Source organism: Leguminivora glycinivorella, chromosome 4 (assembly GCF_023078275.1).
Source record: "Leguminivora glycinivorella isolate SPB_JAAS2020 chromosome 4, LegGlyc_1.1, whole genome shotgun sequence".
Lineage (NCBI taxonomy): Eukaryota > Metazoa > Arthropoda > Insecta > Lepidoptera > Tortricidae > Leguminivora > Leguminivora glycinivorella.
The window spans coordinates 13,206,280-13,221,316 of NC_062974.1; the positions used below are offsets into that span (position 1 = coordinate 13,206,280).

The window sequence follows — 15,037 nt, forward strand, 5'->3', positions numbered from 1 at the left end:
TTTTGATATTTAAACGCCATTGCACCACAACAGGGGAGAAGGTATTTCACTTTCGCCTCGTTAGATTTTTAAAACGTTGTATTTATCGTGATCAGCGACCCGATAAACCATAAAAACGATACCCATATTGATTTTTTGACTTTATCACCCCCTTTTCACCCTTTTAGGGGTTAAATTTTCAAAAAACCTGAGACACGTATTCAGTCATATGTCTTAAGGAATCTTCCTGTGAAGTTTCGAATAAAATAGTCAAACTAATCTTGTTTCCCCATACAAACTTTAAACCCCCATTTGAGTCCCTTAGGAGGCGAATTTTGAAAAATCCTTTCTTAGTGCTCCTCTACACTATATAAGGAACCTATGTGCCAAATTTGACATCTCTAGGACCAGCGGTTTCGGCTGTGCGTTGATATGTCAGTCAGTCAGTCAATATCTTCTTTTATATATATTTTTGATATTTAAACCCAATTGCACCACAACAGGGGAGAAGGTATTTCACTTCCGCCTCGTTAGATTTTAAAAACGTTGTATTTATCGTGATCAGCGACCCGATAAACCATAAAAACGATACCCATATTGATTTTTTGACTTTATCACCCCCTTTTCACCCTTTTAGGGGTTAAATTTTCAAAAAACCTGAAACACGTATTTAGTCATATGTGTTAAGGAATCTTCCTGTGAAGTTTCGAATAAAATAGTCAAACTAATCTTGTTTCTCCATACAAACTTTGAACCCCCATTTGACCCCCTTAGGAGGTGAATTTTGGAAAATCCTTTCTTAGTGCTCCTCTACACTACATACGAAACCTACGTGCCAAATTTGAAATCTCTAGGACCAGCGGTTTCGGCTGTGCGTTGATATGTCAGTCAGTCAGTCAGTCAGTCAGTCAGTCAGTCAGCTTCTTCTTTTATATATTTAGATTTATGTGAGGTTAAAAAGTAATTTTAATGAAACGTACAATTAGGAATCACTTGTACTACTTAACTATATAGTATCGTAGAGTACCTAGGTAACACTGTGACTATTACTTATTTTCTTTACGTGATAATAGTGCAACCCTCCTCTATTTATTTATTTTATTGCAACAATTTTCACAAAACAGTTTTCTGAAATTGGAGTCTCAACAATATTACCATTATGGAAGATAACAATGTAATGGGGTGTTTCTTGATCATAAAGTTTACTTACGGATGCTATTATGTTGGAGATACAAGCACAAAGTGTTATTCTCACATAACTAAACTTTGTGTGTTACATTTGGTCAAACGTAGTCGTAACTTGACACTCGTAGGTAACGATATGAAGGTGCTTAGTTAGGGTTATACTTACTACATACCTACTTAGTGCGATTTTAAATAATCAGCATACTAATCATGATTGTGATAGTATTACTGGTGCCACTCCCAAATAAAATGTTTCTTGTCATGTAAGATCTTTGAGTAGGTATGACTTACAGAAGTTTCAAAATCTGACGTTTAAGTAAAGCCGTTGGTAAGGAAGTCGTCGTAATTGTAAATAATAACAAGCACCTATGAATCGTTAAATAAATCAGTGTCTTTAAACTCGTTTGTGTGACCTAAATATATAGGTACATGAAATAAGAATATAATTCGTACAATAAGCACAAAGCATTATATTCAAATGTATGTTCTTTTGCAGCGGAAGAAGAGGGCTGGGATGAAGATGGCGGAGAGGGGAGTGCAGAAGAGACTGACGCAGAAGATGCCGTTGACGAGGAGCTGGTCAACGATGACGTCAGCGACGACAATGATGAGGAAGAGGATAAGATGAATGATGCAGACGAATCCAATGTTAGAGACGGCTTTGAAGGTAATGTGGATTTTCATTTATTTATTTAAGAGATAGGCTAAGATGAAGAAGGTGAGGCTAGGAGTGAGGAAGAGACACGCAAAATACACCGTCGTGTTCGTCGATGATGACGTCGGCGACAATGAAGAGGACAATATGGCTGACGCAGACAAACCTAATGTTAGAAACGGCTTCCAAGGTAATGTGGATTTTATTTATTTTATCAAAGAGACAGGTAAGGTGAGGTGGAACGTGAGAAAGAGACTGACGCAAAATACTCAGAAATAATGAAGACGTCAGCGATGCTAATGAAGAGGAAGAAGACAAGATGGATGACGCAGATTAATCTATAATGATAAAGATGACGTTGAAGGTAATGGACTATATGTAATCTTAGATTAGAATTAGAATGAGAGTGTGGAACGACGGACCTAAGCAAAAAAGACGCCGCCAACGACGAGGGCTGGCCAATAATGACGTCAGTGACGACAATCAAGAGTAAGAGGACAAAAGATGGATGGGGCAGACAAATCTACTGTTAGAAACGGCTTCGAAGTTTATGTGGATTTTATTTCTTTTATCAAAGAGACAGGTAAGGTGAGGTGGAACGTGAGAAAGAGACTGACGCAAAATACGCAGAAATAATGAAGATGTCAGCGATGACAAGGAAGAGGAAGAAGACAAGATGGATGACGCAGATGAATCTAATGATAAAAATGGCGTTGAAGGTAATATGGACTAATCTTAGATTAGGATTAGAATGCGAGGTGTGGAACGACGCCGCCAACGACGAGGGCTGGCCAAAAATGACGTCAGTGACGACAATCAAGGGTAAGAGGACAAAAGATGGATGGCGCAGACGAATCCAATGTTAGGGACGGCTTTGAAAGTGATGTGGATTTTATTTATTTCATTTAAGTGGGGTGGGCATAATAAGTATGTACACTGCAGTGAAACCTTACTAACGTTGTCGAGCCATGAGAAAATGGCCAAGGAATTCGTCTTTACCCGGAAATGTAATATTTTATAGGCATCCTCTCCATTAAAGCTAAAGTTAATAACAAGCTGCGTTCAATTTTCAACTTGCCACAGACATAGAACGCGTCTCTCAGCTAAACCGACTGAATTTGAACGCCACATTATCTTGTACCAATGATTTGCATATTCGGTCGTCCTAACCATGTCATGCATCGTCAGCGACCAGGCTGTGCTGTTATTCAAAAAGCTTGCCGCTCACCAACACACAAAAAGCCAGTTTAAGCCGAGGCATTGGTATTGAGGATGTAAAGGTTGAGTTAAACTGGTCACAGCAAGAGATTTGGAAGAAGTCTTTTGAATTGCAAGCGGTGCTGTGGACTGTAGCAGCGGACAGTGACACACGGCACAGATAACAGATGACGTATGGCCGGCCAGCGTCGCAGCTATGGGTGCAATGCGAGTCGTACACGTCGAAGTGTGAATGACAGACAGCGTGTCTATTGCGATTTAGAGATTCTGTAAGTGATGTGTTCAAATTCAGACTGAGTGAACGATAGATTCAAATTATAAGCTGAAAGATCTGGCCTTCTCTCTGGTTTGTTTATTATTTGCCCCCACGTAAATAACCGGTGACCCGATTGTCATGAAATTTTGCATGTACATTTATTAGTTGAATACTGAATGAAATATGCAGTTTAGTTATAGAATACGTCTCGTTTCAAAAATATATGTTGCGAATGCATTGCGAACGATGCTTTTTAAGAACCATTATAAGATCAATGCACACAGAGCGAGGAAAATGAAGTGACTCTATATGATTCTGTAAATACATATTGAGGTTGAGACTCTTTACTTGAATTCTTCATGGTTTTTAACGGCATAGTAATAGGGAAGTATGGCTGTCACACCGCTAGAAGTTATTCGAAGAGCGTTTGCAAGAAATGGATTTTAAATTCTAAAATTAATCTCATTACTTGACTAAACAATAGGTAGCAACTGTAAACGTAATCCATACTCGTGCGAATAGATCATATGGAGATGCGCAAACCGAGATGGCCGTTTTAAAATATGCGGTAGCCAGTATCGGGGCAATAACTCAATGAAAATTGATTTAATCGCAGTTGCGGTGGCGTCCGCACCCAGCACTTTGTCAAGTGTCAAGCGCATTCGCTGGCGCACACAATTCACTGCGCATCGGGCTCATCTCATCTATCGTCAGATTAGTTGCCGCACGCCGAATACCGTCTATTTGTTCTAGTTAAATATTAGCGAGTTTAGCGTGGAGGAATGCACGCGGCCAATGATACTGATCGGGAAAACTGTAACGACTGAAAATAAAACCCTCTTACCTACACCTGACAGGCAAGTATGATGGTCGCGCGATAAATGATAAAACAGCAGGCCGTCCCTATCGCACTATTTGTAAGTGCGATATGGACGGCCAGATGTTTTATCATTTATCGCGCGACCATACTTGCCTGCCTGGTAAAAGAGTAATAATTAAAATTTACTTTTTACAAGGTCAGCTGCTTTGCTTTACATAGTTATACATGGTTAGGTAGGAACATTATGTTCTAATCTTTCCAGCTTCACTATTTTCGACCGGTGTCTGAAGATACAGGCCCGATGGCTCGTTCCTTATTGAAATTATTGACAATCTAATCTAAGTAGGTATCTCTGATTTGAATAATCTAGCCTGGAAATGTTTAGTATGTAAAGTACGATGATTGTTACTAGCATCATAGCATGGTAGTATTGATGAAATAATAGTACATTACACGACAAAATAAAACACGACCGAAGGGAGTGCTTTAAATCGACACGAATTACCAATTACCTCTTCGCACATGTATCGTACCGATCGTACGACGTTTTTCAGTACCTACATATGGCCCCCTCGATCTGAAAAGAAATGTACTACTTAGCGAACTAGTGCGGAAAAAACTACCACGTGTAAGTAAATCTACTGAAATCATATTTTCTCATTGAAAGAAAATATGAAAATTATGTTATGATTATAAACTTTCCTTACAGTACCACAGTAGGTATAACTTTTTGTTTAGATTCAGCATTGATTACACTCTAATTACAATTTGATTTCCAGTTATCTAAAAGCCTTTTGACATAGCTTCCTGTGCGCTTCCAAAAGTGACGTCCTCTTGCGGATTGTCTTAAGAAAGGGGGCGAAGAACGTCTTTATTGTCAACAGTTTCCGTACATAACCCTTAAAAACCATCATAATCTTGACCCCTGATTACGTACAATTTGTATAGATCTCGAATCGGAATGAACAGTGGTTTTTGAAGCGTTTCTCTCGAAATCCGATGGGAATTAGGGCAGTCGGATGCATTTACATTATCATCGACTTGTTCGCCCTGCCTACACGTGTCCCCAGGGATGCGAGTGAAGGACTTACTGGAGTGCTAATAACAGTAATAACCGAACACATTATAAAGTTTACTTATTTTAATTTTATATTCCTAACCACTGGATATTGACTGTAATTTTAAAATTTTAGCATGTTTTGGACCTAACTAAATATTATTTGTTTTTATTTGATACCTTACAATGTTAATATTGTATGAGGTTCGATGTGTCGCCATTCTCCACTGTTCCTCGTTAGTTTTGAGATCTCTATAGGTACCTTGTGCTCCACTTCATATAGGTGGTAAACGGCTATCAGCTATGAACTATGGTCCCACAAGAGACAATACTAAATACTCGGACATATTGTAGAAAAATACCTAGGTTAGGTATTAGAATTTTGCGTCGGGGAATAAAAAAAGTGTTCATAAAGTAACAAACCCTGAATTTTGCAACATACCTACATGTCGGAAATCTGCCATTAAGAAGTAAACTAAGAAGTATACCTGAACGCAGATAAACTAGTACATCCTGGAATTTACCCATGAGGTTCTACGACTACGTGATCGATCTCACTGATACCCTGTTTCAGGATATTTTCCGTCCGCCAGATTCGGTGTTGACATTTTCAGATTGCCGATTATGCTCCCCGAAGTTATCTCAACGACCCGTAACAGTCTAAAACCGAGTCTCGCAGGACTTTAATGTACGTAAAGCTTAATTTCCAGTCGCTCGGTGCGGCGGTGCGAACGCGAGTGTGTGTGCCTAGCTCCAATCTCCGAGCCACCAGCGCGAGCGTGCCGTGACAGATCCGAATTGTTAATAAAGTGATGTATTAGCTCTGGGAACGTCTATATCACACGTTACTTACATCACTTAGTCACTTCCGAATTTTATAGATTATTGTTTTATTACAGACAGCGGAGATGCGGAGGAAAATCAAATGGAATCTGATCGATGGGAAGCGGAAATGGCTGGTATGTATCATCTTTCTTTTTTTAGCAACTATTTATTACCTATACCTAGTTAGTTTACATTTGTTTTACATTTAAGTAACCTAAGTTTTAATTAAAAATAATTCCAAAAGTTTGCTAATGTAATCGCTGCCAAGCCCAGTGAGGGTAGGTACCTTCTTAATATTCGCGCAAAATGATGAAGATTGAGTGGGCTTTATTACTATCTCTTCATTGAAATTCATAAGGTTCACTAAAACGAGGAGTCTGCGGTAGAGGTTCGGTCGCGGCCGCGCCGACAGCGTGGGAGATGCGTTTTTACTGCGGTTTAATGCTCTTTTTACAACTTCGTCAAAGGGTGTGCTGCGGCGGCTAACGCGGCGCCTCCCGGTGCTTTACGACCTGTCCTCGCTTATCGCGCTTCTCACGATAAATCTCCACAGCCTTCTACCGTGGACTTCAAATATTTACATGCTAATTCGTAGCCGATTCTGCACCCGAGATTATAAATAAATTGGCCGCGGTGGCCCATCGACGTTACGTCCACTTTATCTTTCATGGCTTGAGGAGTTTTTAAAACAGTACTTACCATCCCGCGCAGTTGACATTGTAATTTTATGCCACCTAGATAATTTAGCTTTTATGGCGGTCGTAAGAAGCAGAATAACTTACAGCAACAAAATGTACTTATGTTATAGCCGGTATTTATTTACTTTTGCCTGCCGGGACGGTCGATTTCTGGAAGAGTTTATTACTGTGGAGGTGTCTCTGAATGCCCCGTATAAAGACGAAGCGGTCGAGACAATCGCGTAGTTTCTCATACGACTGATACTTTCCGCTTCCCTGAAGGCACCCTTACTACTTATTATTTTAGCGAATTAGCTATTGTTCCTATTTTATTGTAGGTTCTTTCAGTGCTTTCTAATGGCCGTCGAGGTGGGCTCTTTGTTCTAACGAACAAATGGATAATGTTTAGCACATAACGTAGGAGAATGAGCAATTTTTCCCAGTGAGTGGTTTGTCGCAGAGTCGTTGTTAGGCCAGCACTCGTGTTGCGAAAATGTATTCTCTACGGGAGCGAGGGGGGGCGCGCGGAGGGGGCGCGAGCCGAAGTTGGGCGCGCGGGCGCGCTCCCGAGGGACCCGCCCGCAGGGACCGCACTCGCGCACAACAATACATTTCTCTTTATTCTTACATATTGCTCTTGTATTATAATTCATTAAATTCGTATGTACCTACTTGTTTATTTATTCCGAGCTTTCCTCTTAAATTCCGTCACAGTAGGATTAAAAACTCGACGAGAAAGAAAACCGGGTGACGTGATTGATACGAAGTTGTTAAATCAATTTCAGGAAAATACGTGTTAAAATCACAAAACGCTTTGGCTGAAAAAGATAACAAACTGCTTATCAATATGACTGAATACTTACCTAAATATATTTATGATTAATTAAAAACAAAATAAAAATAGTAAAAAAAAAATATCCGGACTGCATTGCAAATCAACACACAAGCCTGTACGTTTCAAGCAGACCCTTCACCACACGACACCAAAGTACACAACTCGACAACTCCCCGCATATCTCAATCGCAGAATGCCAAACGTTTGTAAGTTATTCTGGAGCAAGTTAGCAGGACAATGCCAGCAATGTCGGTCGGGTACTGGACCGGCACGTGGGTAATTAAATGCCGATGTTCGATCGGCGGGTGCATGCGGAATGCGGGCCCGGCGCCGGCGGTGCCGCGTCGCGCGCCGGCTCGACACTGCCGAACATTCCTCATCTCGTCACTAGATGACCTGAATACCCCGATTATGGGAGTACACGGGTTGACAGTCAAGCACTCTTGACGTGCGTGCAAATTGGACACTGCTGTATCAGCAAATTTTAATCGAATGCAGCCTACAGAATGTTAATAAAAAGCAGGGGACGGAACTTTTTGGATTGAATGAGTAAAAAGAAAATTGTGTGATGATGATTGTTTCTAAGGGTTAGATATGAAACTGATGAACCACATTAACAGTCTTCATACAACTACTAACTGTGCTTTTTCATCATACTTACAGACTGATATGACATTACTGCTGCTAGCATATTTTACTTATTGTATTAACAGTAGGTAATAAAAATAATATTGAAAAAGAACGGAAAATGTTCAACCCAGATCCGCCCCTGTTAGATCCCAGGTGGCGCGGCCGCAGCGTTTGGAATTATCACATAGTGGTGAGGGGGGAGCGACGCGCGGGGGGCGGCCGCCCGATACATTCGTCACAGGACCACCAGCCATTAGGCATTTAGATATTATCAGCCGCCAGCCGCCTGCCGCAGGCCGCAAGGGATGACCCGCGACCGGAGGCCGCGTTGTTTCACCGCTTAACACCTAATTGCTAATTACTGAAAGTGTTCAACGTTTACGCATGGGATTCCAGTTTAGGTTTTATTGCTAGGCGGTCCTGGCATCAACAGTGCCTTAATAAGAGCCCCCGCTATGTTATCCCTCCCCCCCAGCGGCGGTCCCAGGTGGCAGTCTTCGGCCGCAGTTCCTTCCGTCCCGAGGGAATTCCTCAGACCCGTGCACGCACACATGCAAGCCTCACCACTACCGATATTGTTGCTCGTTACAATGATATCGGAGTTGGCGGACGGGAAAAACGATTCTATTGCACGGTGTTTAATCTTAATTCCGTTGTTTAGCTCCGGCTTTTCGTATTATTTGATAACGTCTGCTGATGACTGCGGATAACTTTGCCTTATTTATATTCCAAATTTACCTAGGGTTCCAAAACGAAAGTTCCTAGAAAACTGTGTGTATGTTTTGTTTATATGGCAAATAGGTATATTCTTTAGTCTCCTGCACGTGTCTCGTAAAATAATTAGTCGGGTAATTAATACAAAACCATCTTTACTCTATCATAACATGCACAACAGGATAAAAATCACTATTTAAATGCGTTGATGTAAAATTATTATCTATTTACACCATGAATTATTTTGAATATTAGTTGTAGCGCGGGCTCCCGACTAGTTTTCATTTGTTTCACCTGATATTGATATTCCTAAAGCAATTTTTACATTTTTATTACAAAACTACATTGTAGGTAATCGAACAATGTCCGTGAACTAGAAATTGAAGTGTTTATGAACTGGTGACACAGCCCGACACACGTGACAGAAGCCCCACTAACTTGCACGGGAAACTTTTTAATGACGTTCGGCCGCTGGGCATCCAACTTTCCAGGCATTTCAATATTTTCTAAACTCATGCCTGCCATTCGATGACCTTTACATTATATGCAAATAAAATAAAAAAACCGGCCAAGTGCGAGTTGTACTCGCGTTGTAAGGGTTCCGTACACTACAAGAAGGGCTTAAGCACCTCCTTTTTAGTAGGCACTTAAACAGAAATGAGTTTATATGTAATAGTCAAACGCGCTCACACAATTTCAAGAGATTTGGTAACTCCTTGCAGCGGCAGTGAGTGAAATTCGTAATTTGAGTTTTTTTTCTTTTAAGTCCGACTTACGCTTTACTGTTCATTTCTAATAGGTTTTCCTGTAATCTATAGATTAAAAACTACTTATCTCGTGTATTTTTTGAAAATTTTACGCTTAGTAGTGTCGGAGAAAGGGGGGGGGGGGTCATTTTTTGCCTATTTTCTTAAATAACTTGAAAATTACCTTACTAAAAATTATTAAAAAAATATTTTTGAAATACTTATAAAACCCTCTTTCATTTGATATGTAACACAATACAGTTCTAGAAACTTTGATTTTTAATTTTCACTTTTACCCCCCAAAAGTGGCCTCTATAATTATTTTTTTTTTAATTTAAATTACATGTCCGTCTTTGGGTTATTTCAAGTTAATCGGTTCAGTAGTTTCGGAGAAAATTGGCTGTGACAGACGGACAGACAGACGCACGAGTGATCCTATAAGGGTTCCGTTTTTCCTTTTTGAGGTACGGAACTCTAACAAGGAAAAATTATAGCGCATTAACTTTCATTTTCAACGCGAGTTTGACCAAGGGTTTTTGACGTTTTTGAATGGTACGTTATTAAATAGCGTTAACATTTCGGAAAATGACATGCATAACTAAAGGACTTCAACGAGAGCCTCTATTTGTTTTAGACATTTTAGATACTTTACCCGACAGCGAAAACGTCACAGAAAATGACATAATTTGTCATAAGTATTTAATGAGAGTATAAAAAAAAATTAAATAAAAAAAATATTCGGGGACACCTTACACGGATCAGCCTTGCTTGCCCCAAACTAAGCAAAGCTTGTACTATGAGCCCAAAACGGATAGGTACTTATAACAAAAACTTACATAGACTTTCTGTGACCTACGCTATCGTATGACGAATTCTAAAATGAGTGAAACTCGCGGTAAAGGCTCTGGAAAGAGTACAAGTAGCCTGTATCGTGTAACTAACGAGGTTTACGTATAGTCTCCGAGCGTGTGCCGTTATTTTTATTCGTGAAAAGTTTCCTCAGGAGAGGTATAGCGGCACCAGTCCATATCAGGTACGTCAGAATAACACCTTCAGGCTGAATGGCTGCGCGAAAGGTAGCGTGCCCCCAGGGGGCACTATGCTCAAGGCGGCAGAAAATTAACGGGCTCCCGCGGGAAATCTACCGGCAGCCTTAGAGCTTTCCGACCGCCCGCCGCGCCGCGCCCACTCCGCAGGGATATATTTAATATCTCCGTCGTGACGAACTGTACACCTGGACTCTTCTTTTCACACATTAAACATACAGTCAGCCGGTTGGAACCCTAGGCCACTGTAGAACTATGTCACAGTGACGTTATAAATCAGATTGTAAGAAATCTCTTACTGCTTGTCATTTTGACATAGTTGTAGAGTGGCCTAGGGTTCCAATTGGTTGACTATACATATTACATACATGAGAAAGTATTTTAAGTATTTGAAACACCTGCAAACAACAGTAAGTACCTACCTTAAACACAATAAACATCAACTCTGGTAGTCTTTGTAATCTCGACTTTATAATTTCAGTCAAATGTTGGTAGTTGATTGATTGGTAGAACAGCTGGGAAAGGCGATACGTGCATATATTGACTCATAATATAATACTTAGATAATTAATTAGTTTTTTTTAATTTGCAGTCTCAACCTAAAAAATAGTTTGTCCAAACAAGATAAATTGGTGAGAACAATAATGTGTAGGTACTATTTGGGCGGCATTACTTGTCATGTTCCCGATAGACTGAGACCGATGTCACTTATTTAACTTATTTTTGCGCCATATGTATAAGTACCTAGTTACTTACAAACGTTTCAAGCTGGAATGCAGGATAGAACATACAGTTTCACAAGCAGATTATAAAATCCACAATCAATAAAACTTACAAACATACTATACAAGTATACATCCATCTATCTATAGGTACGTAGTCACTCTGTAGATTAATTCCGTACCGGCACGCGGGTCCCGCGCGGGTTACTAATTCACAAGGCCCAATCGCGGCAATGAGAGGCGCCTGCGAGCATTAATGTTGCACGGGCCCCTTGCCTGTCTTCTATTATCTTACTACACTATTCAGGCGCTGATACTGTTGTACGAGTATTTAATCGACCACAATGAAACAAGTAATTTAATTGGATTGATTTTGTAACGGATAATGTGTGTTTGTTAATTCCATACATCGTGTCGTGTCCTATTTCTTATTTTATTTATTCAGTAATAGTTAGATTCTGCTCATATGAAACAATTTTCATTTGTCTCTCGTAGTTAATGTTTTTACGACTTGTCTTCGCTTCCGAAAACGACCATCTTTTTTCCTCGTTTCATTTCTGTTAATACCCTATTTTTTTACTTATCCCTTTTCCGATGTATCTGATAAAAGTGTAGCTGTAGCTGTGTTTATATCACATTTGTGGCAAACAAGCGTACGGTACCGTCATTGAAGCCTATGGACGTCTGCAACTCCTGAACCGTAATTAAGTTTGTTCATAACTCTTTTTATTGCAAATTATTAGATTTTAACATGTCACATAGATAAATAATGAGTATAATGACAGACAACCAGACAAGGCGAATATACTAGTAGGTATGAGTGATTCTTTATTTAATGTTATTTTCAAACAACATTTTAAACATAAGGTGCATTAGGGTAATTCCGAATGACAGAAATGCTTGGGTAATTTCGAAAGGGGAATCTTGATATGATGCAAATAATGGTGATTTTTATGCGACTTTCGAAATTAGACTACTTTCGGAATTACCTAATGCACCTTACACGATATATTTCCTATCCTTATCCTATTGAAAGCATAGTGTTAGTGGAGCGGCTGCATCGTGTTGGGTAACGCTCCCCCGGGCTCCGCCAGCCTTCCAAGAGTTATTATCTAATATCCACCTGCAATCTTATACCCTTGAAGACTTGATGTTAAGTATTGTTTAAGTATATTATTTAACAGAAGATATGTGTGGTTATATGATTTTTATAATTAATGTAAAACAAATGGATGTGTCTTGCTCAATTGGTTAAAAACAATGGACGGTATCTAAAAGGCGCGCGTTCAAGTCAAGGAGCGTAATTTTTTCCTTTAATATTGTGTACAACAAGTAAAATTCCAACTTATAATCACTTTGAACATGTGCACATGTACACTTGCAAAAATAGCAATACAAATAGGTAATATTCTAGGTTTTTGTACCTACCTACTCAGTGTGGCGGCTTGAGGTTTCAATGTAAAACAATTTTTGTAATGTTTTTTGGCTTTCACATGACATAATATATTATTAAATATTTTTACGTTATTTACTAACGCTCGTAATGTACGAATGTGGCAGTTGTTTTGAAGTAAACATACCTCTATAGCTATGCATAAGCAGCCTACACACTCCAAATATTGGTAACAAATTCGAGGGGACGTTGAACTACTTAAATTGGACTAGGAAGTTTAAACTGGATCACCTATCCGAATTAGGAATTTAAAACAGTCGGAAAAGTGTCGGGAGTGGAGTCGCAAGTGGATTAGAGGCCGCAACCGCGACCGCGCCTCGGGGCTCCACGCCGCACTCGACGACGCAACTCCAATGACTGAATAAAATACCTCTTTTGCAGTTTGGTTTTAAATATGCTGGTATCTCGGGTGATGGTATTGAGCAATGTAAAGTTTTAAGAAATGCAAATGCGGTGGTAAAATGTTCTTTTTTTAAAGCTGAATAACGAAAACAGTTATCAGTGTCACTGACAAACAAATGGCGCTGTTGGTTGTAGTTTTCTTCCTAAATCGGAAACTTATTACCTATTAAGTTTAGCCTAAATAATATCTGAATGTATTTTGTGCTTATGGTAGTTGATGATATTTAGAAACAACTAATACATACCAATTTATTTGTTCATGTTCAAGTTACTTAAACACGTTGTCTTTGTTTCAGACGGAGTTGATATTAAATCAGAGGATGCGGATAGTATGGAATCAGGTACGTAAATTAAAATGTTAATCATGAATTTAATTTTAAAACATATAATAACTCCGGCCTTTCAGATTACCCAATTCACATAAAAGAAACAAACGTTACTCCATAAGTAAAAGAACTCGTTATTAATATTTGAATAGTGGAAAGTATAAAAAGTGTTAAAGCGTAATGCGGGTGTTGGGACCTTCCGCACAGTTAACGCAGCCCAGGAGGGCCTTATGCCAAGTCCCCGCTTCGCTATACAGTCGAAAAGATAAAATGAACATAAAGTTGAGGAGCAGATACCCTCGCTCAGAGGAATCGTAGTTTCTCTCCTGGCAACACTAAACCTTCTACGACATGAAACACGCAGTTTTAGCGGCCAAATTGCTACGCGTTTCGGTACTTTGTTTGGTACAGTTGAGTCTAGGGCCGGCTTTAGGTGTTGCTCTGTTTATTTACCTAGTTGTCACGGGGTATTGTTATCGCTTTGTTTATATTTGCAACGATTATTGTTTTTGCAAATATATATTTAATTACGGTTTGGCCAAGATAATACCAGTCAGATCAGAAAAACGATGTTAATGATATATTAAAATTAAAGTCCTTAATTATGTAATACCAAAATTCCTAATATGTTGTTTATGACACTTTTTGGAAGACAGATCGTGTTGTGATACCTAAATACATTTGTAAGATAAGGAGGTCCTGCCATCCTACCGACTGCGCCATTTACAGTGTTGGGATTGTACCATGAAAGCTGACTATAGACTGAATTATTTTTTCTTCCATGCCGATATAATCAGAATTTTAATAATATAGTAATTAGTAATCATTAAATATATCGTTTTAGTCGAAAATATTTTCTGAACAAACAAAAGTTGTCAATTGAACTTCATTTTTGTCACAATACTGATTAGGGGCAATTTCAGAATTTGGAACCCCCCAATTAGCGTAAGCTGTCAACCAAAATTAACTCACTGTCAGTTTTGTGACGATAATGAAGCATGAAATTTCAATAAAAATGTTGTTTTTGTGTTAATTACATAAACTTTAAACGATAATCTACAATCAGAATGTGAAAAAAGTACATTTTTAGACATATGTTGTGCTTAATTGTCGTCACAAATCTGACAGCGTGTTGATTTTTGTTAACGACTTACGCTAATTGGGGGGACCCAAATTCTAAAAATGCCCTTAGACATACGTATCGATAACATGGTACTAAACTCTCATAAATACACTGCAAATACTGCAATCTCTGCAAAATTACTAAAATCATGAGGCACCTAATGTGCTGATGTATTTTAAGAGCTTCCATCCTGATGGAAATCGTGGAGCTAAAATTGCATTGCGGGCGAACCTTTCTGAACTCACAATTAAAACGGACGAGCGGAATTGTGGACATCGTTCGTCACTTAGCGGGCTGGGGGCGACGGTTCCACCTTCGATGTTTGCCACTACTTCCTAATTCATATAACGATTTGTAAACGGAGTAGT

The 15,037-nt window shown here is 39.3% G+C and overlaps 1 protein-coding gene across 4 annotated transcripts in view; it reads left to right on the top strand.

Annotated features, from left to right (window-relative positions):
* LOC125225721 (zinc finger protein 423 homolog) overlaps positions 1–15,037 on the top strand; it is a 138,970-nt gene that overhangs the window by 45,712 nt on the left and 78,221 nt on the right. For 2 of the 4 annotated variants that reach the window (XM_048129558.1, XM_048129560.1), the window contains 3 exons: positions 1,661–1,831; positions 6,070–6,129; positions 13,517–13,561. The exons of 1 other annotated variant lie outside the window; for it this stretch is intronic. In XM_048129558.1, coding sequence (XP_047985515.1) covers positions 1,661–1,831; positions 6,070–6,129; positions 13,517–13,561 — 276 coding nt within the window. The remainder of the gene's footprint in view (positions 1–1,660; positions 1,832–6,069; positions 6,130–13,516; positions 13,562–15,037) is intronic. One more of the 4 variants, XM_048129559.1, reaches the window with a different exon arrangement.